Source organism: Zonotrichia leucophrys, chromosome W (genome assembly GCF_028769735.1).
Source record: "Zonotrichia leucophrys gambelii isolate GWCS_2022_RI chromosome W, RI_Zleu_2.0, whole genome shotgun sequence".
Taxonomy (NCBI): Eukaryota; Metazoa; Chordata; class Aves; order Passeriformes; family Passerellidae; genus Zonotrichia; species Zonotrichia leucophrys.
In genome coordinates this window covers 1,464,533-1,491,691 of record NC_088199.1, presented here as the reverse complement: position 1 = coordinate 1,491,691, position 27,159 = coordinate 1,464,533, and the positions used below count along the sequence as shown (strand labels likewise).

Below are 27,159 nucleotides of genomic sequence, written 5' to 3'. Positions count from 1 at the left end.
CCCAGAGGCCATCATTGGTATTGATGAGAGAGGTGAAGAAAGCAGTAAATGTCTCTGCTTCATCTGCATGCCTGTTTGTAAGGTGACTGAATTCATCAAGCCACAGACCAATGTTATCTCTGATTCTTCTTTTGCTGTTAACATATTAAAAAGCCCTTTTTGCTGTCCTTCACAGTGTTGGTCATCTTGAACCCTAATGGAGCTTTGTCCACACAAATTTTCTCCCTACAGTGGTGAGCAGTATCTCTGTAGTCCTCCCATGTCACCTGACCTTGCTTCTGATGTCCATACACCTTCTTTTTTTGCTTATCTCCAAAAGAAGATCCCTGTTCAGCCAAGTCAGCCTTCTGCCTCATCTGCTTGACTTCTGACATTTGGCAGTTGCCTGCTCCTGTGCCCTTAGGAGATGGTGTTTAAAAAGTGATGAGCACTGATGGACCGCAGCACCTTCAAAAGCATTTTCCCAGGGAACCTTACTCACTAGTTCCCTGAACAACCTGAAGTCTGCTCTCCTCATTTCCAGGGCTGAAGCTTTGCTGACACTTTTTCTCCTGTCAACAGAGATTTTAAACTCGATCTCTTCGTTGTCACTGTGGTCAAGACAGCCACCAATCTCCCCTCACAAGACCATCTCTGTTAACAAGCAACAAATCAAGGAGGGCATCTTCCCAATCAGCTCCCTTAGCACCTGTACCACAAAGTTGTCATCCAGGTGTTTTAGGGATCTCCTGGACTTGCTTGTACCAGCTGCGTGGTTAAGTCTCCCATAAGGACAAGGGTGGTTGACTTAGAAGTGTCCCTTAGTTCCTTAAAGAATAATTTATCAGTGTCATCATCCTTGCTGGGTAGCCTTCATGCTTTATTTGTTTTTCCCTTGACCCTTACCCCAAGAGTCTCAGCTGTGCCACTGCCAGCTGTGAGCTCCATACCTTCCAGCCCCTCCGTTACATACAATGCCACCCCCGCCAAATCGCCTGTCCTGCCTATCCATCCTGAATCAATCTACTTTATTTATCACTATACAAGAATGTGTACAAGCACAGTAGAGTAGCCTACAGTAACTTGGTGCCAAATAAGATTTTCATACATTGAATTTGCATGTTGTCTTTTGACACTGGCAAAATGCCAGGCACCCAGGAAAGCTTTTCACTCACTCTCTTTTGCTTTGATCTGGGCAGTGGAGAGGGAAAAATAATTAATAAAAGTCTCATGAGTTGAGATGATGATTGGGAGAAAAAATTCCCAGGGCAAAACACTTTCAAATTTAAAGGTCTAAGGTCCATTTATTATTAACAGAGTCAGAGGAGGATAATGAGAAGTAAAATACGCATTTGCAACACTTTTTTCCCCTCACAGCCCTCCCTCTTTCCCACCAACCGCACAGGGAGACAGGGCGTGGGGGTTTTCTTTAGTTTGTCACCCGAGATCTTTTTCTGTTCACTCAGGTTGGGGAGTCTTTCCCCTGCTATGCCGTGGGGTCCCTCCCACAGGAGACAGTTTCTGTGAACTTCTCCAGCATGGCTCCAATCTCACAAGCAGCAGTCCTCCAAAAAATTGCTGCAATGTGAGTCCTTCCCACGGAGAAACAGTCTTTCTGAAACTGCTACGGCGTGGGTCACTTGTCCACGGGGTGCAGTCTTCTAAGGATAGGCTGCTCTAGTTTGGAAGCAAGGGCCCTCTGTCTCTTTATCTCTGGGAGCAGGGGCCCTCTAGGTATTCGGGTCTCTCACTGGAACACAGCTTTCTCTTGCATCCACCTGCTCTGGTGTGAGTACTTCTCTCACAGACTGCAGTGGATCTCTGCACCCCCCATGGACTTCATGGGCTGCAGGGGAATAGCTTATTTACCATAGTCCTCATCAGGACCTGCAGAGGAATCTCGGCTCTGGCGCTTGGAGTACCTCCTCCCCCTCTTTCTCCACTGACCTTTGTGCCACCATGATGTTCTCCCTCACATGTCTTCACTTCCTTCTCTTCTCTGACTAGAAGAAAACTGCTGCATGTAGGTATTATTGCCAACAAGTTCCACCAGTTCAAAGATTAGTGCAGGATCCTGCAGGTTCTACATCGCGGAGTTGTTCGCCATGTTTCCACTGCCACCAGGTGGCCACACTGCCACCTAGTGGGCAGTGGCAGCTGCCGCGGGGCTGGCTCTATTTAACTCCTCTCTTCATGCAGGGCGTCAGAAAGGAGAAGCCACCACTGCTGCCCCTGCCCTTCTGCCCACGGTACGGCTGGCTAGGGGGGGCCAGGCAGGCAAGGCTCGCCGCGGGCCGCACTGAGATGGTGGTGGCCGCAACGCATCGCCGTGTGCTGCACCAGGATGGCCCTGGCAGCAGCGCCTTGCCACCCCTGGAAAAAACTATGCACTGTTTTGATTTTCTTCTTAAATATGTCATCACAGAGGCGTTACCAACCTCTCTAATTGGGCCAGAAGTATGTGTATCTTCAGAGCCATCAGAGATTGGCTCTGTCAGACATGATGAAAGCTTCTAGAAGCTTCTCACAGAAGCCACTTCTGTAGCCCTCCCCTACTAGCAAAACCCAGGCTGTGCCAAATCAGTACAGCACACCATGTTGACAGGAAGTTTTAAGTAGAAGAAAATGAGAAAGGAATCTGTAAAGAAAAAGCTATTGCCAGAGCTACATAAGATTTTGCTGAATATATTAGAAGCTGCAGCTCGTATAGTCTCCAGTCCTAACTTAAACAATGCTGTTCTCAGAGAGGAGTTTTAACAGCATAACTTGCTCAGTAATAGTATTCAAAGAGAATAAAAATATCTATCTTCACAGCATATAATCTTATATCAATTAAGCAAAACAACAAATGCTTACCTTCATTTCTCCTTCTTCTACCACTAGCTGCCAATTGGCATCTCCTCCTACATCTTGCAAGGAATATGTCATATGGTTTTGTACCATCTCTTCCACCTTTAGAGAAAAAATTACACATTTTTAAGTAATTCCTTTCATCTTCTTGTGCAGGCAACTGTATAGTATTGGAAGCCAAAAGTCAATATTGTGCAGGAGCTGAACTTGGACAATAGAGCCTTCTATTACAGGTTAAGATCAAGCAGGTACTTGTGGCCTTCAGAAACAAAAGCCAAAATGTTGATTCCACTTCCAATTTCATTCTTTATGGGTTCTTCCCTATCCTACCTTTGTACCTTTAAACTGTCAAAACTCACTATTCCTACCTGAGATAGTTTTAATTCAGCATGTAGGAAAATACTTCCGGAACCTCCAAATAGAATTACAGTGCACTGTAGGACTTGAAAGACAATATTCATTGAAGAGCATTTAAAAAGATGAAGGGGAGGGAGGGGGGAGGGGAGACAGACAAACAAGCTCTAAAAAGTAAATACATATCAAAAGTTATATTGAAACAGCAGTGAGGGAAACAGTCATGAGAAAATAATGCCTATTCTGTTTCTTTGGCATCTTTGCACATTTGCCAACTAGAAAAACAGAACAGAAATGCTTACATTCAAATAAATTGTGATGATGCAGAGGTCCACTATTTTAAAATACTCATTTAAGAATACTTAGCTAGACAGTTGCATGTTTTTCTTAAATGTCAAATATTTTATACATTTTTATCAAGCTATGTGGATACATTTTTTTTGTTCCAAATAATGCACATGAAAATAGGGGGTGGGACAGGAAATGCATTTTTATGTTAAATCTATGGTCTTGTTGTGTTTCTATTGTATCTGTCCCTCCATTTCCAAATCCTATTCTCCCCCAAATAAAAACAGAGACAAAAAGCTAAATTATCAATTGCTGTGTAATGTATACAAGTGCTGAAAAGAATTTAGTAATTTTTTTTGCCTAAGAGGTAGCTGATTATTAAAACTCATCACCTCAAATAAGTCCATGTAATTGACATTATTTTCCTGAATCAGTAGAAATTTCTTTTTTAGAGAGGAAATGCATTGCAAGCAAAGGTTAGTCAATTGACCAACATACAGATTAGTCTAAGAACTGTATAATCACAAGATTAACAGCCTGAACCCTATGGGTGGTTTTTGTACAACTCGAAGGAAAAAAGTAATTGAATAATTTCAAAATCCTTAAAAATACAACATAAAAATAAAATCCTTTCAACAGAAATGCTCCTTTATCTTATTTTAACTATCAAATTCTCTACAGAACCCAAATTATCAGTCCAGTTGTAGGGGGCTTCTTTGTTTTCTTTAAGTTTTTTTTAGTTAAAATGAAGTATAAACATCCACAAGATTCGTGTTTCTGCTTTTAGACAGGCTATCTTTTCCTGCCACTTACTAACAAGTTTCCTACCAAATATTCTTCTATTTTTTTTTTTTCCAGGGAAACAATGACAGTACAAGCCAAGCCAGGTAAGAATGTGAGCTATTTAAATATTCAATTTTCTAGCTCTAGGTCACACTTCTTTCAGAAAGGAATCCTCCCTATGCTCCTGCAACTTTACCTACAACATATTCAGGGTCCCTATCTCCTCCCCTGGCTCCTAATCTATTAGGGACAAAGCCAGCTTATATGTGATTGTTTTGTATTTTGCTGCTTTTTGATTTATGCCAAATGCAGTGGGAGGAGGAGAATAGCAAAGAAAGAAGAGAGTGAAGCATTTACAGGAGTATCATAGAGAATACCTGAGTTGGAAGGGACTCACAAGGATCACAGTGTCCAACCCCTGGCTTTGCACAGGACAACCCCAAGAATCATACAATGTGCCTAAGTACAATCTAAATACTTTAAGGCCTTTGGAATTGTTCAGCATTTAGCCTCCTGACTTCCTCTGAAAACTTCAAAGGCATCTTTAGTTTGTTTCTCTCCCTCTCTTCTCCCAGTAGTTTCATTCCTGCTAATACATCTTTCAGACAGCTTCCCCTTAGGTTTGGGAAAGGAAAAGCATTATCATTGCAGCTTTCAGAGGAAAGAGAATGTTGTTTTTCACTAACAAGCAATTACTTCTATTTGACCAAGTAATTTCAGTGCCTTCAACTGCCTTGTGCATACTATCTGTCAAAACTGTGATCTACCTGCAGGTTGCTGTCAGCCTGAAACTCTTTCAGGTACCACATTAGGCACCAAGTCAATATTCACAGCTTCTTTCCCAGTGGGGAGGCCACACTATTACCTCTGGTTTCCTGGCAGACTACAGGAATGATCTGCAAAAATGCTTTTATCCCATGCAGCCTTGGTCTTAACATTAAGTGGGCAGATCTTCATTTAAAAGGCCCTCAGAAGAGCTCAATCTATTTTAAAATCTGATAGTCCTTTAAAAGGAGAAAATGATTTGCAGCACATTTGCAGCATTTAAAGCCCACAACCTCTCACTCAACTGGCAGAGGCAAATCAATGCCTTTCTGAAGGCACATTGAAGAACCAGCTCCTGTCGGAATATGTTTATACATCTTCATCTTAAAAGCAAAGCTGCAAGTTTCTACTTGACCTGTTACTAAGATTCCCTTCATATAAATGAAGTCTAGAAACAAGCCCCATTTATTCAGAATCAAGATTTATCTTGCCTTTCCAAAAGCCAAATCCTCAGCCTGGGGACAGAGGAAAACTTTCTAATAATAAGGTCTACAGCAGGTTGTCACCAAAAGGTGTGCTGCTTTTTTCTTCATGCTCTCAGTTGTCTTTCCTCTGCTTGTTCACTAGCAATGAAGCACCAGAGCAGGTGAAGCAACTTAATGAACTGGCAAGTTTGTTCTGGGGAAGATATGGGGGAAGAATGGGGCAGAGGGGAGTAGGTTTCCTTCAAGTTAGCAGGATCATTATTTCTGTAGTCAGTTAACTTGAAACCACATCCTAAGACACTGGGTAGTAGCTTCTACACAGTATAATCCCTGCAGCTGCTAGAAAGAGCAACACCTTGACCCCATAATCCAGTCCATTTGACCGTGATCTTTAATGTTGATTTGCATTATTGTGATAAGGACTTGGTCAATCTCAGATTTAAGTGGTTAGGTTTTCAGCCACATGAGTGGTCTGATATTCAGGTTCACCATATAGACCCACAAATATTATCACAGACCTAAGAGGTGAAAATGAGAAGGTTCACATATTTTAATGACTCTTTCCCTTACATTGAACTGGCAATGCAGCCTGATAGAAAATTAATTCTATCTTTAGAACCAAAGTTGCTTTCTATTATTTGATTTCCTTCCTCCTCCACTACAAAACCAAACTTGAATTATTAATGTGACTGGATGTCCTGGGGTGACATTATCATGCTTGTATCCCCATTCCTCTGTTCTGTGCCTTTAAGACCGGCTCTGAAGAGTGGAAGTTTTGTTTGGGTTTCTCTTATCAGGGACAGAGAGACAACGTACATCGGGATGTTTTTTTTCTCTTCTTGCTTAGCTTGCTGCTTGGCTGGCTTGCTTTTCTGCTCTTGCTTCTGCTTCTGCTCTGCTTTGCCTCTGCTTATTAGTTAGTTTAGCCAAACAGTCCACATTCCTTCCTGGACTGTTTCTCCTCTCCTGTTTCTGTGACCATCTCGAACCTGCTCTGGACTGGGACCCAGGAACACCGAAGTTTTGGCTGCAGCAGTTGCCCCAGTGCCGGAGGGACTGAGAACAGAGCAACCACCCCCGAAAGAGACTTTCTGATTTTGTCATCTTTCTCAAAGCGGTGTCATGTGGTATTGTTCATTTTGTGTGCTGGGGGGTGCTGGGCCAGTCAAATAAACAGGTTCTTTCCACCTCTCTCCGAGGAATTTTTTCCTGAACCGGTTGGGGGGAGGGGCCGTGTGGGTTTTGCTTTCTGGAGAGGCCCTCCTTTGCAGATTCTTTAACAAATTTGCCCTAAACCATTACACTGGAGTACCAGTAGATCAGCCTATCGGTGTTGTGCGATATGACCTGCATACTTTTTCCCTTGTAAAAAATTCAAATTCCAGAAATTAACTGACTGCAATAAATCACGCCAAGTGTTGGGATTTCGGTCAAATAAGCAAATCCTTAAATATTAGGGTTCTGCTCATGAAACTGGTGGCAAGGTATGCAGGTAGTATGATTCCAGGCTCTGTTACTCAGAAAAAAAAATCCATTCCATCTATTTGAAAAAGCAGGCTGTTTGCAGTGTGTCAGAGACTGGAAAGATGTATGTCTTGAGACATTTTGGGATGCATGTGTGTGTGTGGGAGGGGCAGGCTGGGCCTTGCCCTGGGGAGAGAGTGAACTACCCCCCACTCCCCACTCTCAGAGCCATTATCCCAGTCCTGCAGGGGTGCCAGTCATGGAACACTGGAGGCAGAGCTCCACTCTAGCCTAACCCAGCTTATGAGTGGCTGGAAGTCTCACCTGGGGGGAGGGGCTATCAAGGTCAAGGGGTATTTAAGGCTGAGCATGAAGCCAGCACATGTCTTGACCTTACCTTCCTTTTGGAGTTTCCCTCTGAACACTGCTGGAACCCAGCAGTTGGTAGCTATAAGCGTGCTTTTCTATATCTTTTCTTTCTGTCTTTCTTCTTCATCTGATTCTTCTTCATCTGATTCCTTCTTGGAATATTTTGAGCAATTTAACATCGCATGGGTTTAAAGTTTGCAAAGTTGAATGGACCAAATTAATGCTGTGAGAAGTGTTTTATGTTGACTGGATGTTGTAGTAAACCTTTTACCAAAGCTCTCTGATTTTTCTAAAGTTTGCCAGTAAACTTTTGACCGCTTGAGAATATCTGGTCAGTATTTCTCCTGTGTGTCTAACCCAAAATATATGAACCACTATAAAGTCCTTTTATTGCAGCCTTACACAGCATTAGTTAAAAATTTTAAAACAAGCAAACAAACCCAAACTCATCAGACCCCAGAAGGAAGCCCCATATTCACGATCATATGGACCACAGCAGAAGGAAAGTAATGGCATGAATACTGTTTGAATGATTTTTTTTTTGAAAGACCAAACACATGAATACACTTATTTAATTCAACTTTAAACTATGCTCTTCAGAGCAAGCACCTAGAGTAATTTTGTACATTACTGGAATATGACACCAAAACTAAATTCACTTACTTATTCAGGATGTCAGACATTTTCTGAAGTGTAATTGAGTATATTGGAACTCTTCAGTAAAAGTTCTCATATCCGCAATCTCATTTTTTTAACAACATACTTTATGACCTTTTAGTTATAAAACTACTTTCTGGGGTAAAACACCACAGTGCTGCCTTGGCTGCTGGAGAGTGCAGCGGGGCACAAGCGCAAGTCCAGGCTTGTCAGGAACTCCGTTTACCTCAGGAGAGAGAGCTTCTGGCGATGGTGAAGATAAGAAAGGGAGGATTCTGCTAGAAGGTTGCCAGATGTTTATTCCATGGTTACAGAGATGTCTGCACCGGGCAACTGCTGCTAACAGAATGGAGGCCGCATGGTCTCATTAACCTTTTAAGCTCAGGGCAGGGGAAGGGGAGGGGACAGGTGAGCTACCAACCAGGTGAAGGGGCAGGGTCTCAAGAGACTAGGGACACCTATACGGGCCAATGTCCCCCAGGCCTGAGGGACCAATCACACGACGCCTTGCTGGAATACTCAGCAAGGGGGCGAGGGGGAAGGGAGAGGGTAAACAGGACATTGCAACACACCGCAACACTACTTGTAGAGGTAAAAAATTATAATAGAGAACCTTAAAATTCGATGTCTTAATGTTATTATAAGAGACAAATTTTAAAGACAAAATTAAACCTTTGATTTAAAAACAAGAAAAACTATTCAATTTGAAGCAAAGACCATCTCCAGCCCACACAAACCGGATGTTATTTTATTGCTTTTATTATAATCAGAAATGCAAAATTTTCAAGTTGTAGGTATTTTTATTAAAGCTAATGAAACTAGTCCAACAGTTCACAAGATTTGGGCCTCTGCACAAGTGATATGCGTGCAAGCAGAATGTAAAAAACCAATCATTTAGTATAGAAATTGATACTTTTTTTTTTTGTCTCAACATACTAGTTTAGAGTAAACAGTGATTTATGTAACAACAAACCCAGGTTCTAGAGAAGAGGATGAAATGCAGCAAAGATACACAACCCCCACTCTACATATTAATACAGTACCTGGGTGCTGAATCTGTGAACATCAAAGGCACTGACTAGATCAATGGAAGACATGGAGGAAGAGCGACTATAGAGCTACCAGAGACAGACAAAGAAAAAACCAAGTAATCAGAACAAAGGCACAACAGAGCATTCAGTACCAACTTGCAAGCACAAGATAATGAAGAAAATGAAAACAAAAGCACCATAAGAAGCAAGCACAGTGGCAAATACTGATTTCAAACACCTATGATGTATTATGCTCCCAGTGTAGCCCTAAAAAAGGCATCGTGTTTCAAGTAACTCTAAAAGAAGTCAATTGATCCTAATGCAAGAGACTGTATTTTTTTTTCCTACCAATTAAATTAATTTTGGTGAAAGTATCTTAATCGCACCTAGGTTAGCAAATTGTTGGTTTTTTTTTTATAATCTCTAACTGACAAGTTTGATACAAATCAAGAGTATTCTGAATAGATACTGAAATCAGGATTTTTTTTAGCCAAGACAGAAAATAGTCCTTTTCCAATTCCAGCTACTTCAATTAAAAATTAGTAAACCACTGAAAGTTATTCTAGAAACATCTAAAAAAATCTTACCTATCCATATAAAATAGTATATACAAATACAAGTCAGCCAATTATACAGAGGAGATCACGAGAAATATCTTACCTTTTGGACAAATCTATGAGTCCCCACAGCAGAATATGCATCTCCGGGAGGTAAGGATATTGGCCAGTATAATCTGACCTTTTCACTTTGGGACTGCAACAAAATAACTTTCATTATTGGTAGTCAGCTGCTAATGGATGGACTATGAAAGGGTGAGGTACCTTCAAACTTTATAGTGGCTACAACTAATGCTGTCCATGACAGACATGAAGTTGTGATCCTGCTGGAGTTCTCAGGAAGCAAACGGGCCTGGATATTGAATCACCCATTTATCTATACTTCAAGGTATATTTCCAGGTTAAGCAAAATAGATTGGCATCATCACAGATGTTGCATCCATGTAGTCGTACTACAGAAAATCAAAATTTTTACCTTCTTCTAAGAGACCCAAACATAGATAAACTCTGTTGGGTACTATATATCCACTAGGCAGTCTTATAATTCTTAACCAAGTCATTGTGTTCACTATTTTCATAAGCAAAAACATTTTAAGACAAAGGAGGCATCACTTTATTATTCCCTCTCATTTTATAAACTACTATATTTTCTCAGATTCCATATATTTTCTCACACACCTCCTTTTTTGATCCTTGTCACTGAAGAGTATTCAAGAAATGAGTTAGAGAAATAGCCAGAGCCTACACAATTTTTAAACAAGACCAAACACCAATAGAACTATGTCTTTCCTATTTCACATACTGCTACAGTCAAAAGAAACTTCAGAGCAATAATTAGGTTTTGAGAAATAGCTGCATCATTACATATTCTTATTTACCCAGGGCATCAGTTATATATAAAGATAAGTTTTATACAGGACTAATAAATTTATTTAGGAGTTAGAAACCAGAGACAATCAATTAGCTTAACACTTATACTATCCCTTTCTATGCAAGCTGTCAAATCACTTTCTCAAAATTGGTGTTAAACAATGATATTTAATTGTAAATATTGTAAAGTGAATCCCACTTATAAGTGTCAATCTAAAATATCTAGAGTTTCAGGAGATGCGCCCCAGGACTGATTAAGTCACAGAAGTCTTCCATGAAGTGCCCATCATTAACACATTTTTCAACTATCAATACCTGTTCTTCCATTTTATCCTGTCTATCAAGAGCAGCTTCAACAGCATCAAAGAATTCTTCTTCATTAATCAGACTATTAGGACCCTCCTAGAGCATAAGAAACAAAACTAGTTCAAGATTTTGGAGACATGAGAGCTCCACTTAAGTTCAATATTAGAAATAGCTATTTATGTAATATGCGTATAAATATTTTCACCAATATTCATATATTGGAATTCATCTGAAAGCTCTACTTGTTAAAGGAAGTTATTTCCTTTAAGTACAATTTAGGGATACTTCAATAAACAATCAAAAACCCCAGGAAACCAAAGACTGAGTAACAGTGTCAATATGCTTTGATATGAGATTTAGGCCTTAATTAACAAATATCTTCTCTTTAAAATATTTACCGTACATAAGTAAATATATTAACATAATTGTGTATTTAGACTACTTCCAAGTATTCCACTGCCTTAGGGTGGATTTCAGATATGTGCTCAAAGCACAAGAAGACAAAATCCTGTGGATCACTACTGAGAATTCTTGGAAAGAACAGTTTAACAATAAACAGCAGGTAGAGTTGATTCAATTATTAAAAACTTGTGTCTACTAAGTAAAATGGTAATTTAGGAAAACTAGATTTACTGCTTTTGTTGTACTGTAAAACAAACTAGTCCAGCAAATTTCAAAAATCTACTTTACATCAGGGATATCTGGGAGAAGCATTTGAGTTCATAACCAGGTAGACAAAGTCCAACTTCCTATCCATTCTTTTCTTTTACAGTGCCTCAGCCACAACAGAGAATATAAGCTCAAATACCTTTTAAATATCTCAACATATTAATGCTATTTCTCAAGCTATGATTTGTAAGTAGAAACCTGCTTAATTAATGTAAATAAAAGAATCGAGTTCTTAAAAATTATGCAAACTGCTTTATAGGTGCATTACTTTACATTATTGTTCAGAAGGCAGTTTAAGAGACTCAGACTTTAATTAAATATCCAAACTGAGGAGGAAGTTGATAATATATGCCATTTAACAGATGAAGCAGAGCCTAAAATAATTTAATTTATCAACACATTTCAAGTGGCAGTGACAAGTTAAAAATAAATTCAAACTAAACTTCACATTCTAGGACTGCCTCTGCAGTCAGGACTTTCATATTTGCATTACATATCTAGACAACTGGCTAATTAAAATGTAAGAGTACGCAACTTTCAAATGAGCGGTATAAAATGTGCAAGAAAAATGATTAAAAAGTTATCAAAAATAGATGTAAACAAAATGCTTTAGACAAAAGTAGAATAGGAAACCTGAGGTGAAGACAGACTTCTATTCTCAAAACACTGAAGGATTTTGATTCTTCATTTAGTTTCAGTTTCCAAGGCAGAAAAAGTGACATGAACGCATTGCACAAAGACCTTGATTTGCATACACACTCAGTTGAGAAACAAACTAATCTTCAAAAGCCTTAGCATTTTTTAAAATTTCAAAAGCAGAATTTGTACCTCATAGTCTGGCCCTCCGAAGTGGGACTTTTTCTTCAGCTCTGTCACAGCATTTTTGTATGCTTCTTCAATTCTTCTCTTTTTCTCTATTTCCTGTAAAATTACATGATCATTTAAAGCAGCAAGAATATATTGACTGATAATAGTCAGTATGATAATAAATGGAATGATCAGCCTAAGTTTTATTCCCAAGGAACAATTGCAGAGGTGCTGATTTTCTGATTTTATTTGAATTCATGCATTATATGTGCCCTTATAGATGCATATATAATACAAAGTTCAGGGAGCTAGCTACCTTGAGCATAACTTCTCTAAATCACATGGAATAAACTAGCTCAGCAAGAAAAATCTGGTATCTAGTTTAATCATAGCTATTCATGGTTTGTTGAGGGTCAGTCCCACTTCAGTGCCTGAAATGTTATGAAGAATATTCTGGGAGTGTCCTAGGGTGATGTTATGATGCTTGTATCCCCAATCGTGTGTTCTGTTTATGCTGGATATTATATTCTGTGCTTTCAAGACTGGCTGAGAGTGAAGGCAGGGAGAAAAAGCCCAGAGTTTTGTTATCAAGAAATAGACTCACTCCTCCACAGTCTACTGGAACACTGTTGTTGTCTGGGCACAGATGGGGCAGAACACCACGTGCTGTGTTGCACTAAATAGTTTATTTAGTTGTTGTTTTTGCACGGGGTGTTTGATAATCTGCACTGATCACACGGTCTTCCCCCCCCCCCCCCCCCGAGCCCCGGTGGTAGTGGTTTGTCCCAGGTTTACTCCTCCCCTTGCCCCCTCCTCACTTGTATCCCATTGTTTGTGGTCCTCTTCCTCTGCCCCCCATTCCCCCAGGTTTAAAAGTCTCCTACCATGATGTATTCCCTCTCTTTTACTCCTGGGACACCACCTCCTTCCCATCTAGGATCCCCTGGAGTAATTCTACAATAAAGGTGTGGGATGGTTAGTCCCGAGAGGAGAAGAGCGCCTCCAGTCTTTTACTCTGTCTTTGTAAAGGCTGCAATGGGCCAAGGATCCATAGCTAGCCAGATCGGACCTGGCCCCAGAGAAACCAGCAAATTTACAACCGTGCTCTTTTTGCTTTTTAGTTAGTTAGTTTAGCTAGCTGAGGCAATCTGAGCTTTCCCTGGACTGTTTTTCTTTCCCTTTTCTTGGAACCATTCAAACCTGCTCCAGACCAGGACCCACAGAATCACTAAGAGCTCACACTTTGTAGCCTGCCGGGACCTACTCTGCAGCCTTTCCTAGCACTGGAGGGACTGATAACAGAGTGACCACCCACCAGAGAGACTTTCTGAATTTGTCATCTTTTCAGAGCAGTGAATGAGTTTTGTCATCTGGTATTGTTCATTTTGTGTGCTGGGGAGTTCTTGGCCTGTTAAATAAACAGTTTTTTTCCACTTCTCTATGAGGAAATTTATTCCTGAACAAGGTGGAGGGAGGAGATGCGTGAGTTTGCTTTCTGGAGGGTCCCCTTTTGGAGGTTTTCTCCCAAATTTGCCCTAAACCAGGACAGAGAGTTATTGAAAATCACCTGAAGGACAATGCAGTCACTGATCACAGCCAGCAGAGGTTCATGAGGGGAATGTCCTGCTTGTCAAACTTAATTTCCTTTTATGACAAGGTAACCCACCTAGTTGATCAGAGGAAACCAGTTGATGCAATTTTTTGGAATTTCAATAAAGCTTTTGGTACTCTTTCTCACAGTATCCTTCTGGATAAAATGTCCAGCACACAACTGGATAAACACATCACACACTGGCTTGTACTAAATGAGGTTACACGAGGCTGCTGACCAGTCACAAGTGGCATTCCACAGGGCTCCATTTTAGGGACAGTTCTCTTTAACATATTCATAAACAACTTGAATGCAGGACTAAATGATATACTAAACAAGTTTTCAGGCAACACTAAACTGAGAGGAGCTGTCAACTCCCTCGAAGGCAGAGAAGACTAAACTGTCCCTCTGCAAGATGGAGGCTATATAGTTTTGTGATGTAGCAGGACTCTCACTATACATATTTGTGTTTTGCTACCAAGTAAAACATGGTTCTGAAGCTAGTGAAGTGCCAAGGCTGGAGAAGGAAGGAGAGAAAGCTGGATTACAATGGTACTTAGACAACTTGTAAAACACTCATTGCTTTTAGCCACTGACAGAGATCTTGTTTTTACTGACACACCTGCACAGCACAGAGCCTGCATAGTGAATCTGCTGATACAAAAGGACAAAGCTGATGCTGCACCTTTCAGTTCTTCTAGCTGGTCTTTTACAGATGCTGAACAGACTTACAAGAGCTTTAAAAACCTCCCAGATATTACACACACGAATGGATGCCCAATTTAATATAATTTTCCCCTTTAACTTCTCAGAGAAAACATTCTGAATTTTATCATCTTCTAATATTTATTTCTTTTTCAGAGCAACATAAGCACCTATCCAAGAAACCCAAGAGTACACATATCAGCATCATTTTCCTCCTACATCTATTTATCAGACAACAGAGTAATTATTTTTTGCTCAGGCTCATAGTTATAGAAGAGACTTTTACAGAGCCATGTTTAGTCAGTAAAACAAGGCAAAAAAACCCAAAACAAAACAAGGCCTACAACTGAAGTGGAATAAATAGCGTTAGCAAAGATCTGAATATATTCAACTGCCATTTTTAAAATCTTGTGCAGGGTGTAGGTGTCAAGGTGTTGGTTGTGAGGGGCTGCAGGTGTGGCATATGAGGAAGGTGGCCAAGGGCTGTCCTGTGTCAAACAGGCTCCAAAACAGACCCACCACAAGACATAGCTGAGCCCATCCACCACATGCATGGAATATCTGTGAAAATGTATTTAAGAGCGAAAAACAGCCCAGGGAGAGAGGAGAGGGAACACAAAGGGAGAAACAGAGAGAATGCCAAGGCCAGAAGAGAATGATGAGGAGGAGTTCCAGGGCAGAGAATATATCCACACTGTAGTCCATGAAGGACCTCACGCTGGAGCAGAGGGACATTTCCTAAAGGAACCATGTTCCATGGAGGACTCCCAATGAAAATGAGTTTTCCCAGAGGACTACAGCCCTGAAAAGGACCTGTGCTGGAGCAGGGGAGAAGTGTGAGAAGAAGTGGCATAGACTAAGTGTTTTGGATTGACATCCAACCATCCATTCCCCACCCCCCCACCCCCACCACACTGCATTCCTTGGGGCTAGAAAGCAGGGATGTAGAGGAGCCTGCAGTTAAAGAGTGAAGTTGAGCCTGGGAAATGGGGGAAGAAAGCTGTTTTGGTGTTTGTCTTTTTGTTTCCTACTAACTGTACCTATTTTAATCAGCAACAGATTTTCTGCCAGGATAAAACTCATAAGCAATCTTCCTTTCTCTTGACTTGTGAGCTTTCTCATCCTGTTTCTCCCACACACACACACTCCAGTCCTTCTGGATAGGGTGTGGATATGACAGTCTGGTCAGAGAGAAAGAGAAAGCAAAATATGGCCTTGGTTCTACACAAGTTATGCAAGTTATCAGCATGCTAAACACAGACCTACTTGCTCCATTTGATATTAGACGTATAGGTCAAGTATTGTTCCAACCTGTGCAATTTAAAGTTTTTCAGGACAATTGGAGGCAGGTCGCTCAAAGGATTTGAGACAGAGTAAGGATCCATCCTGAACTAGGTGAAGTGTCTGGGAGAGGTGAAGGGTCTGTGGAGCTAAAGCTGAAGGAGAGGCCGCATTCCAGAGACAGCAAGGAGACAGAGAAAGAAAAACAGAAAAACCACGAGGTCAATCTGCCCCCGACCTAGGAATTCCTCCGATAAAGAAGAATTAGTGCTAAGTGTCATGCAAGATGAATATGTATGAACTTATTGTGAAACTGTATGCATATGCATTTGGAAGGGGGATAAAAGGAGGTCTGAAATCTTCAGGGGTACGCATGCCCTTTTGGGGAGTCTTGCGTCCGGCGCGCGTCGTAATAAAGCATACCGGGCTTTACAACTTTTACAAGTTGTGAGGTTTCTTCTTTTCTCCGCAAAACAGATTGCAACAGAGAACATGCAAGTGCCTCAGAGGGATCCTAAGTATTACATGGGGGTGGATGTTCTCATGGGAGAACATGCCTTTTCCAATCCTGATTTTCAGGCTACCTGGGACCCTGCCGTTCTTGAGCAGAGTCAAAGGGTAGGGTTTTTAGCATTGTTAAAAACTATAGAAGTGGCTGCTCCCAAGCCACAATATGTGACAATAACTCAAGGAATAAAAGAACCATTTCTACCATTTGTTGAGAAACTTGCAGCAGCCCTGGAGAAACAAGTTGAGGACGATAACTTGAGGCAGCTTTTATGCAAACAGTTAGCAAGGGACAACGCAAACAACGATTGTCAGGAGATCACAGATGCTCTTCCAGATGACCCAACGCTAACAGATATGGTCCAAGCATGTTCCAAAGTAGGTACTGTAGACTACAAAATGTCTGCTCTGGTGGCTGCCTTACGGCCAGGCCAGTCATCCTCGGGGAACAGACAATAGAAAAAAGGAAAAAATAAGGGCAGGAGAAAACAGGAAACACACAAGCAGACAGAAATTAATACCAATTTCTTGTGTTTTAAGTGCTTAAAGGCAGTTCATTTTGCAAACCTATGTAAGTCTAAATATCATGCCAATGGCCAGCTTTTCGTAGGCCTGGGAAACGGGAAGATGAGCGCACAGAGGAAATGTACTCTGACACAAGTGATTCCCCAGGGCATGGTACTGGCACAGGCTTGCTCAGCCAGCTCAGGGGCAGCACCCATGGCTCAGCTGGGGTGCATGTACATACTGTAACCGCAGTCATCTTAGAATCCTGTCCTGTACATAAGGTTCTTTTGGATGTGTTTGGACCTTTAGGGCAAGGACTGAGCGCACTGCTTGTGGGAAGATCTAGTGCCACCCTCCAAGGAATCTTTGTGCACCCAGGTGTCATTGACTCTGACTTTATGGGTCAAATTTGTGCCATGGTTTCCACACCCACCTCCCTCTGTCACTATTGCAGCAGGGACTCAGATTGCTCAACTTGTGCCTTTTCAGTCATGTGTCCCCAGTGCTGACCAGTGGACTCATGGGGATGGTGGCTTAAAATCCACAGGACCTCCCCAAGTCTTCTGATCTGCAGATATTTCTGCTCAGTGACCACAGATGACATGCACCCTGATTCTACTGGGTGCCAGCTCACCATAGATCTGGCTTCGAGGTTTGATCAACACAGGGGCTGATTTGACAGCCATCTCCTTCTCTGCGTGACTTCCTACGAGGCCTTTGTTTTCCATAGGGTCAGCCATCCAAGGGTTGGGGGGTGCAATGCCGACCTTTGAAAGCCAAATGGTCTGTGCTGATCAAAAACATGGATGGGCAGACAGCTGCAGTTTGGCCCTATGTCACTCAGCTCCAATCAATCTCTGGGGGCGGGATGTATTGGCAGCCTGGGGGGTACGAATTGAGACAGACTTTTAATTGGGGCCACTGTACTGAAGGGCGGAAAATATCCTACGCTGCCTTTATGGTGGCTGGTGGAAAGACTCATCTGGGAAAACCAGTGGCCCCTGACAAAAGAAAAATTGGTCCAGGAACAACTTCAACAGGGACACATTGAGCCTTCCACTAGTCCCTGGAATACTCCTGTCTTTGTGAAAAAGAAAAAATCTGGGAAATGGAGGCTGTTACAGGACCTCTGGAAAATTAATGCAGTGATGAAAAGCATGGGGACATTGCAGCCTGGTATGCCCTCACCCACCATGCTCCCTATGGGATGGGAAATCTTGATCATTGATCTGAAGGATGGTTTTTTCACAATTCCTTTGCGTACTGATGACAAACCAGAGTTTGCCTTTACTGTGTCTGCAATTAACAATGCTGAACCTGTGCAGAGATATCAATGGAAAGTTTTGCCACAGGGCTGTAGAAACAGCCTGACTATTTGTCAGTGGTATGTGGCTCAGGCCTTGTCCAGAGTCTGCGAGCAGTTTCCTGATGCATGTTGCTGTCACTACATGGACAACATCTTGGTGGCAGCATCCACCCAGGATGAGTTGCAGAGGATACAGCCTCAGCTGTTTGCTGCTCTGCATTCTTATGGGCTGCAAGTGGCTCTGGAGAAGGTTCAACAGCATCCTCCTTGGAAATATCTGGGAGTCAAAATTCTGGACCAAACCATTCAGCATCAAGAGGTGCAATTTTGGATTCTATTAAGACTCTGAATGATGCCCAGAAATTGCTCAGTGTCATCAGTTGGTTGCATCCTTATTTGGGACTAACCGCAAAACAATTGTCCCCGCTATATGATATTCTAAGGGGGAACCCTGACCTGAGATCACCTTGAAAATTGACTCCTGAGGTGTGACAAGCGCTGGAGGAAGTCCAACAAGCTGTTTCTGCTTGTCAGGTTCATCGAGTAGATCCTTCCATTGATATCACTGTCTTCATTATCAATCCAGATTTTCATCCTACAGGTATCATTGGCCAATGGAGTGACAAATGATCTGATCCCTTGCACATCTTGGAATGGGTCTTCTTGCCCCATCAACCAAAAAAGATAGCACCCACGTTGTTTGAATTGATTGCTCATTTGATTCGCAATTAATGGCAGCAGATCCCACAAAAATTATTCTTCCAGTAAAATGGGAAGACTTTGAATGGAGCTTCATTAACAGTGCTCCTTTGCAAAGTGCGCTGCAAAACTTTTCAGGGCAGATTGCCTATCATCTGCCCAGTCCTAAGTTACTGCAGTTGGCAAAATCAATCAATCTGTCTTTGCGGCCAAAAAGTAGTCAAGTGCTGGTGCAAGAACCCACCGTCTTTACTGACGGTTCCGGAAAAACGGGGAAAGCCATTGTTACTTGGAAGGATGAATCTGGATGGCAAGTGCTGGAAGGCCATGAGTCAGGCTCGGCCCAATTGGTTGCGTTAAAGGCTGTTGCCATGGCATTCCAGAAATGTTAAGTGCCTCTGAACTTGGTCACTGATTCTGCCTATGTCACAGATATAACCAAGCGTTTGGATTGTTCACTTCTGAAGGAAGTCAATAATGCAGTTTTGTTTCAGTTATTGAAAGCCTTGTGGTGTGCAATTCAGACCCGAGTTCATTCGTATTACATCTTGCACATTTGGAGTAACACCAATTTACCAGGTTTCATAGCAGAAAGTAATGCCAGGGCTGACAGGTTAGCTAACTCTGCATGGGTAGTGCCTCAGCCCGACAAAATTGCACAAGTCAAAGTGCCACATGATTTTTTCCATCAAAGTGCACATACTCTGCAGAAACAGTTTCAGTTAACGCCAATTGAGGCTCGTGACACTGTCAGTTCCTATGCTGACCGTCACGGACTTTCTGCACCTTTACCAGGAGGGGTGAACCCCAGAGGCCTAAGAGCCTTCCAGCTTTGACAAACAGATGTTACTCACATCGCTGAATTTGGCCATGTCAAGTATGTGCACGTGTCTATTGACACCTTCTGGGGAGAAGGTGCTATGCTATGTGGGCATCTGCTCACAGTGGAGAAAAGGGTCGCGACATGATTGCCCATTGGAGAATGGTTTTTGCAGTTTTGGGAATACCTTCTTCTGTGAAAACTGATAATGGCCCTGCCTGCATCTCACAGAAGATGCAGCAGTCTTTGTGCTTATGGGGAGTCTCACACAAACTTGGTATCCTACACTCTCCAATGGGCCAGGCCATTGTTGAACACACTCATGGTACTGTAAAACATGTTCTGGATAAACAAAAAAGGGGAATGCCTGGAGAAACTCCACACAGTCACTTGGAAAAAACTCCATATACAATCAATCATCTTACAGTGCCACAAAATTCAAACAATCCTGTCATTTTATATCATTTTCTCTTGTTTCACTCTTCAGGTGAGATGCACCTGCCTTTAGCAAAAGTCTGGATATGGGATCTAACCACTAATAAGTGGGAGGGCCTGTGCAACCTTATCACTTGGGGCTGCGGGTATGGATGTGTTTCCATAGATACTGGGGTATGGTGGATACCTGCGAGGTGTGTTCGCCCCGACTTGCGGCACCAAAACAGAATGTGGCCAACAGGCAACCTTTGAACAATGATCAAGATGCCGACCATCAATCAATCAGATGGCCCCTCCACGAGTGGGGAATGAACATTCTATCTTTTCTTTGTTTCTGGAAAAGGGTTGTTGACAAGTTAGACTGCCAGTTCTTTGAGCAGACTAACAATGTTTGATTACTGTATTAGAATTAGTATGGTTACTGTATTAGAACAGATAACTGATTTTAAGATTAATAGAGTATTTCTTGTAAGAGGAAACCACAAGACTTGATGTTGGTAAATATGTTGGAAATCTCTCTGACCATTCTAAGTCAGTGTCCAATTGAGGTTCTGATTGGTAACTGGCAACTACTAGAGGAACCTCTGGAGCTGTGTTTGTTCTCCTTTCTGCAAGGGGCCCCACAGAGGATTACAAACACTGCCTCCTCCTTTAAACAAAAAGGAGGGCCTGTTTACAGATGGGTATCTCCTTAATTAGCCAATCATGTGAAATGTGTTGATTAAATGACCAATCAGGTCCACCTGCAGTGAACCAAGGTATAAAAAGGAGAGGATTGACTAAATGGGCTGCTTTTTAGCTTTTGCCTTCTGATCTGACTCTGTGTCATTTCTGACTCAATGGTGACAATGGGATGCTAAGTGAGCAGTTAGGTGGGCATTTGGCTATTTGCCAAGGCAGATCCACCACAATTTTATACTATTTATTTCAATCAAAATCTCCTCATCTAATAAGCTAGGAATTAGAGGAATCCAAGCAAAAAGGTTATTTTATATTAGAATTTAGTACATCACCATCAATGTGCTGTAATCCCCAGAAAGTTTCACTGACAAGTGTGACAAAGTTGCATGTCTACCAAGGCAGAGAAATTTAAAATCTCCAAGTGACCCCCTTTAAAACATATTTACTTATGCTGTAGGAGTGCCTATGAGTAAAAATCAGGGGGAAGGCTCACAAGGCAGATATCCTGGTGGGAGTCTGGCATAGAACACCCAACCAAGATGAAGAGGCAGATAAACTAGTCTGTAAGTGGCTCTGATGTTTCATGATCATCAACCCTTGTTCTTCTGGGAGACTTTAACTTGCCAGATGTGTGCTGCAAACTCACCACAGCAGAGAGGAGGCACTCTAGGAGGTTCTTGGAGTATGTGGAAGAGAACTTCCTGACAGCCCTGGTAAGTGAGTCTGATACCAAAAGGATTAATTCAGTTTTTACTGTGCCTGTGAACTTTTAGTAGCAAAACAAGGCATGCAAAAACTGCTTTCCCAGCAAGGACGGTTTGAAGATAAGAAGACGACATCTGGCTCAAGACTGTAGTGACAGACAAAACAAGGACTGAACCTGGGTACTTGGGGTGGGTTTTATGGTAATGGGTGATTTGTAGTGACTGTATATAAGCAACACTTGTAAAATCATGTCTGCATAGGGTTAAGAGTATCCCCTGTGGGACCTCAAGCCTGAATAAATGATGCCCTCTTTAACACCCCATTCATGTTAAGGAGTCTTATTCTGATATTTTGGAAAATTTGGTGACAAGTCTACCGGGGGTGGGGACCCACTAGACCTGCTATTTACTGTTGCAGTGTGATGTATATTCCAATAATTTACAAACAGAGATGGGCTGCCTGGAAATATGGTGGTCAGAGGCTGTCTTGAGCACAGTGACCATGATATGATAGAGTTTTCAATACTTGGTGAAGTAAGGAGGGGCGACAACAAAACCTCTACCCTGGACTTCTGGAGGGCGGACTTTGGCCTGTTCAGAACACTGTTTCAAAAAAGTCCCCTGGTGAACAGTCCTTAATAACAAAGGGGTCCAGGAAGGCTGGACATACTTTAAGAAAGAAATCTGAAAAGCTCAGGAGCAGTCTGTCCCTGTGTGCCGAAAGATGAGCTGTCAAGGAAGACCAGCCTTGCTGAATGGGGATGTTTTACAGAAACTCAGGGAAGAAAGGTTTATGACATTTGGAAGAAGGGCAGGCAACTCGGGAAGAGTACAAGGATGTCATTAGGTTACACAGAGAGAAAATAAGAAAGGCAAAAACTTAAACAAAACTCAATCTGGCTACTTCTGTGAAAGATAATAAAAAAGGTTTTCATAAATACATTAGCAACAAAAAGAGCACCAAGGAAATTCTCCATATTTTTATTGTTCATGGGGGGGGGGATATAGTCACCAAGGATGACGAAAAGGCTGAGGTACTTAGCACCTTCTTTGCCTCAGTCTTCAACAGTAAAACCACTTATCTTTAGGGCAACTGGCACCCTGAGCTGGTAAGACAGGGATGGGGAGCAGAATAGCCCCCTTGTAATTCAGGAGGAAGCAGTTAGCAACCTGCCGAGCCACTTAAGACACTCACTCTATGGGACCAGATGGAATTCATCTGAGGGTGCTGAAGGAGCTGTCAGAACAGCTCGCCAAAACAATGTCCATCATTTATCATCAGTCCTGTCTCACTGGGGAAGTCCAAGATGACTGGAGGTTGGCCAATGTGATGCCCATCCACAAGAAGGGTCAGAAGGAGGATTTGGGAGACTACAGGCCTGTCACCCTGACCTCAATGTCTGGCAAGGTTATGGAACAAATCATCTTGAATGCAATCACATGGTGTATAGAGGACAACCAAGGGATCAGACCTAGCCAGGATGGGTTTAGGAAAGGCAAGTCCTGCCTGATCAACTTGTTTTACTTTTATGACCAGGTGACCCACCTAGTGGATGAGAAGAAGGCTGTGGATGTTGTCTACCTGGACTTTAGCAAAGTCTTTGATACTGTCTCCCACAGAATTCTCCTGGAAAAGCTGGCAGCCCATGGTATAGACAGATACATTCTTCATTGGTGTGCTGGTTTGACCAGGAAGAAGTGGGAATTCTGGGATGCTGTGGTCAAACCAATGGGTGCTCAGATTTTGATATTGGCACCTGATGTGGCCAGTGGGGTTTGGACACACCTCCGAGAACACACAGGGGTTAAAAACCAGAGCTTCGGCCCTGGGGGGCTCTCTTGGGACTTCGAGGCAAAGAGGTCAGATCTCCCTCCCCCGTCCAGCTGCTGCTGCTGGGCGGGGGAGGGGCAGCCATGCGGTAGGCCTGGGCCTGGACAGAGATGGGGGGGGTGAGGAGGCCCTTGAGGATGGAAGGGTGGAAGAGAACCAAGAGACATCGGGCAGCCACCCCCCCCCCCCCCCCCCAGGAGGGAGAGAGGGAGAGCCGGCGGCTGAAGTTGATAGCGGCCGGCCCAGGAGAAGAAGGGGGGAGTGCGGCGAGAAGGTGCCCAGCAGGGCAGCGTGGGAGTTCCAGAGCTCTGGGACAGGCAGAGCCTGAAATTTTTTTTAACCCTTTTCTTACATGATTGAGACCTTGCAAAATGCTGATCCTCCTGGAGCTGAATAAGAAGAGAGATAAGAGATGAGATAACAAGGACTAGGCCCGAGGGAAGTGGAGAAGACTGGCTGAGTGGGGGGAGAGATGATGGAGTGGCCTTTTGGCTGGACTTTTCTTGCGTGGCCATAGACTGAAACATTTTTATTCCTGTGACACAGAGACTGCATTTAGGGGGAGGCAGTGCCTCAGAACCAGGAGGGTTCAGTGTGGGTACCCCTCGGCCCCAGGGGGTGGAAAAATGGGGGGGGCAGATATCCCGAAGGAGAGACTGTGCCTTTTTTGGAGTGAGACAAGGCATCCTTGTAAGACAACCCTAGAAGCAGCTCTGGTCCATGCACAGTGGTGAGAGCATTAAGCATGGAAGGAAAATGTCACGATGGCAAAAGGACTTTCTGGGCGGTGCTGAGTGACATGGAAGCACACGAGGTTTCAACGTGTTTCCAGGGGAAGCCTATGTTGCAAGAAGGACTCCTCTCCTCTTGATGAACTGAAGTTTGAGTATTCTAAAGAGTGGTGCTGGACTGAGAGTTGGTGATTTGAGGGAATGTATTGCATTGGGAAATTTTGGTGGGGGGGAGGAAGGTGCTTTTGTAAGGTTTTCATTTGTTTTTCTTTTCCCTTATAGTTTTTTCTTCTTTTCTTGTAGTTTAGTTAATAAAGTTTTCTTTATTTCTAAGCTGGAGCCTGCTTTGCTTATTCCTGGTCACATCTCAGCAGCGGGAGAGGGTATTCTCATGGGGGCACTGGCTCTGTGCCAGGCCAAAACCATGACAATTGGGTTAAAAACTGGCTGAGTGTCCAGGCCCTGAGTGTGATAGTAAATAGTGTCACATGCAGTTGACAGCTAGTCACTAGTGGGGTTCCCCAAGGCTCAGTATTGGAACCAGTCCTGTTTAATATCTTTATTGGTGATCTGGAAGAGCAGATCAAGTGCACCCTCAGTAAGTTCAGACTTCACCCAAGTTGGACTGGGAGTGTTGTTCTGCTGAAAGGTAGGAAGGCTCTACTAAGGGATCTGGACAGGCTGGATTGATGGGCCAAGGCCAGTGGTATGAGATTCGACAAGACCAAGTGTTGGGTCCTGCATTTAGGCCACAACAATCTCATCCAGTGCTACAGTCTTGAGGAAGAGTGTCTGAAAAGCTTTCCAGCACAAAAAAGGACCTGGGAATGCTGATCAACAACAGCTGAACATGAGCCAGCATGTGCCCAGGTGGCCAAGAAAGCAAATGCCATCCTGGCCTGTATTAACAATAGTGTGGCCAGCAGGACAAGGGAAGTGGTTGTCCTCCTGTACTTGGCCCTGGTGAGGCCACACCTCAACTGCTGTGTCCAGTTCTGGACCCCTCATGACAAGGACATTGAGATGCTGGAGCAAGTCCAGAGAAGGGCAACAGAGCTGGTGAAGGGTCTGGAGCACAAGTCTGATGATAAGAGGCTGAAGGAGCTTAACCTGGAGAAAAGGAGGCTCAGGGATGACCTTATCAATCTCTACAACTACCTGAAAGGAGGTTGTAGCCAGGTGGGGGTTGGCCTCTTCTCCCAGGCAACTAGTGACAGGAGAAGAGGACATAGTCTCAAGCTGCACCAGGAAAGGTTCAGGTTGAACCTCAGGAAGAATTTCTTCATGGAAAGGGTTGTTAAGTGATGGAATAGAATGCCCAGGGATGTGGTGGAATTACCATCCCTGGACGTGTTCAAGAAAAAACTGGACGTGGCACTTCATGCCATGGTCTAGTTGACAAGGTGGTGATCGCTCGAAGGTTGAACTCAACGATCTTAAAGGTCTTTTCCAACCTAAATGATTCTGTGATTCTGTATGAGTAAAAGTGAATTTTAGGTTTGAATTTTTAACTGCTTACAGCTGAAAACAAGTGCTTTCAAGTTAGCCCACAGAAGAAGAAAAATATGACAACTAATCTAAACCAAATTCTATACTAACATATTATTCTATAATAACATATACTAACCTACTGACAAGGAAAAAAATCTCTTCATCCGTGCTGTAAGCAAACTGTGATCAGCAAGAATGAACTGTGTTTGCTCAGTCTGGAATAGAGAAGGCTTCTGTGGGGGGACTTAATAGTAGCTTTCCAATACCTCCAAGGAGATCATCAACAAACTGAGCCAGACTCTTCACAATGGTCTATAGTAGGAAGAGGAAAAACAGTAGGCAGATACTGTAATAAGAGCTGCTCCAAGGGGATATATAACAGCAGCTGAGCATCAGAACAGGATGCTCAAAATTGCTCTATAATCTTCAGCCTTGGAGACTAGAAATCAGACTTGATAAATCCATGATCAACCTGATCTGATTCAAACTGTCCTTCCTTTAAGCAGGAGGTTGTACTAGAGATGGTCTCTTCTAACCTAAATTACCCTACAATCCTATGAACAAGCTTCAAGTCTTAGGTCTGCTATAATTCCTTAAACTACCGAGATGATGCAATAAAGTAAATGTTGACAAAAGTCACAATACAGTTAGCTAGGACCAGGTCTGACTTATAGACGAAGAGCCAGGAGACATGGGCAAGGATTCAAACATGGTTGTATTTTGTCTGAATAACTTCATTCTTTGAATTGTGTACCACTAACACATATTGAGTTAGATTTGAAATGTGATATACACCATATGGAAATATGTTAAATTAAAGCCAAGACAAAAGTGGCTAAAAGACTGTACAGGACACCAGCCAGTGATGGCGGAATTCTAGAAATCAAAGCCTGAAGTACAACCTAGCCATGTTTCTAGCGCATCTCATCTGAAGAGAGAAGACACTGTTCCTTTCAAGTTGCTATAGTGGTTGAGTAGGCTTACCATGACCTATCACTGCCATAAGAATAACATATTATAATATCAGCCCAGCCCCACCCCAAAAATTAACCAATTGGTATAAAGCATTACTTAAATTAATCTCTTAAGTCTCCTAAAGGTAAGTTAAAAACCTGTGTCTTAGACCTTTAAAGTTAGAAGTTCTCCTCAGTTCTGTCACCTGTCCTGGGGTGACTTTATGATGCTTGTATCCCCATTTGTCTGTTTAGCCCAGAAATAAGTTTTGCACCTTTAAGACTGGTTCCAAGAGCAAAGGGGGGAGGGGAGTGAAGAAGTGCAGAGTTTGCTATCAGAAACTGCACTTGCTCCCCCACATGCTTCTCCTGGATTCTGTTGTCTGCAGCACGGACAGCGAGAAAGAGTTCTCCTTTGCTTTTTAGTTAGTTTTTAGCTAGCTGAGGCAGAGAAGTTCCCTGGACTGTGGTTTTTCTTTTTCTTGAAACTGTTTAAACCTGCTCTGGACTGAAAACCCAGAAGAGCACCGGCAGCTCGCACCTGTGGCCCACCAGGCCAGGCCCGGGCCACAACATTTCCAGCACTGGAGGGACTGATAACAGATTGGGTGAGCCAAGCTGCAACCCATGAAAAGGACTTTCTGAGTTTGTCATCTCTTTGGAGTGGTGAGAGGTTTTATTGT

General features: G+C 42.7%; 1 protein-coding gene across 3 annotated transcripts in view; it reads right to left on the bottom strand.

Annotated features, from left to right (window-relative positions):
* LOC135459274 (ceramide transfer protein-like) overlaps window positions 1-27,159 on the bottom strand; it is a 242,292-nt gene that overhangs the window by 10,389 nt on the left and 204,744 nt on the right. For 2 of the 3 annotated variants that reach the window (XM_064735053.1, XM_064735054.1), the window contains exons 8-12: window positions 12,256-12,348; window positions 10,768-10,854; window positions 9,686-9,778; window positions 9,038-9,112; window positions 2,836-2,931 (exon numbers count right to left, since the gene is read on the bottom strand). In XM_064735053.1, the coding sequence (XP_064591123.1) occupies window positions 2,836-2,931; window positions 9,038-9,112; window positions 9,686-9,778; window positions 10,768-10,854; window positions 12,256-12,348 (444 nt within the window). The remainder of the gene's footprint in view (window positions 1-2,835; window positions 2,932-9,037; window positions 9,113-9,685; window positions 9,779-10,767; window positions 10,855-12,255; window positions 12,349-27,159) is intronic. The other variant, XM_064735055.1, reaches the window with a different exon arrangement.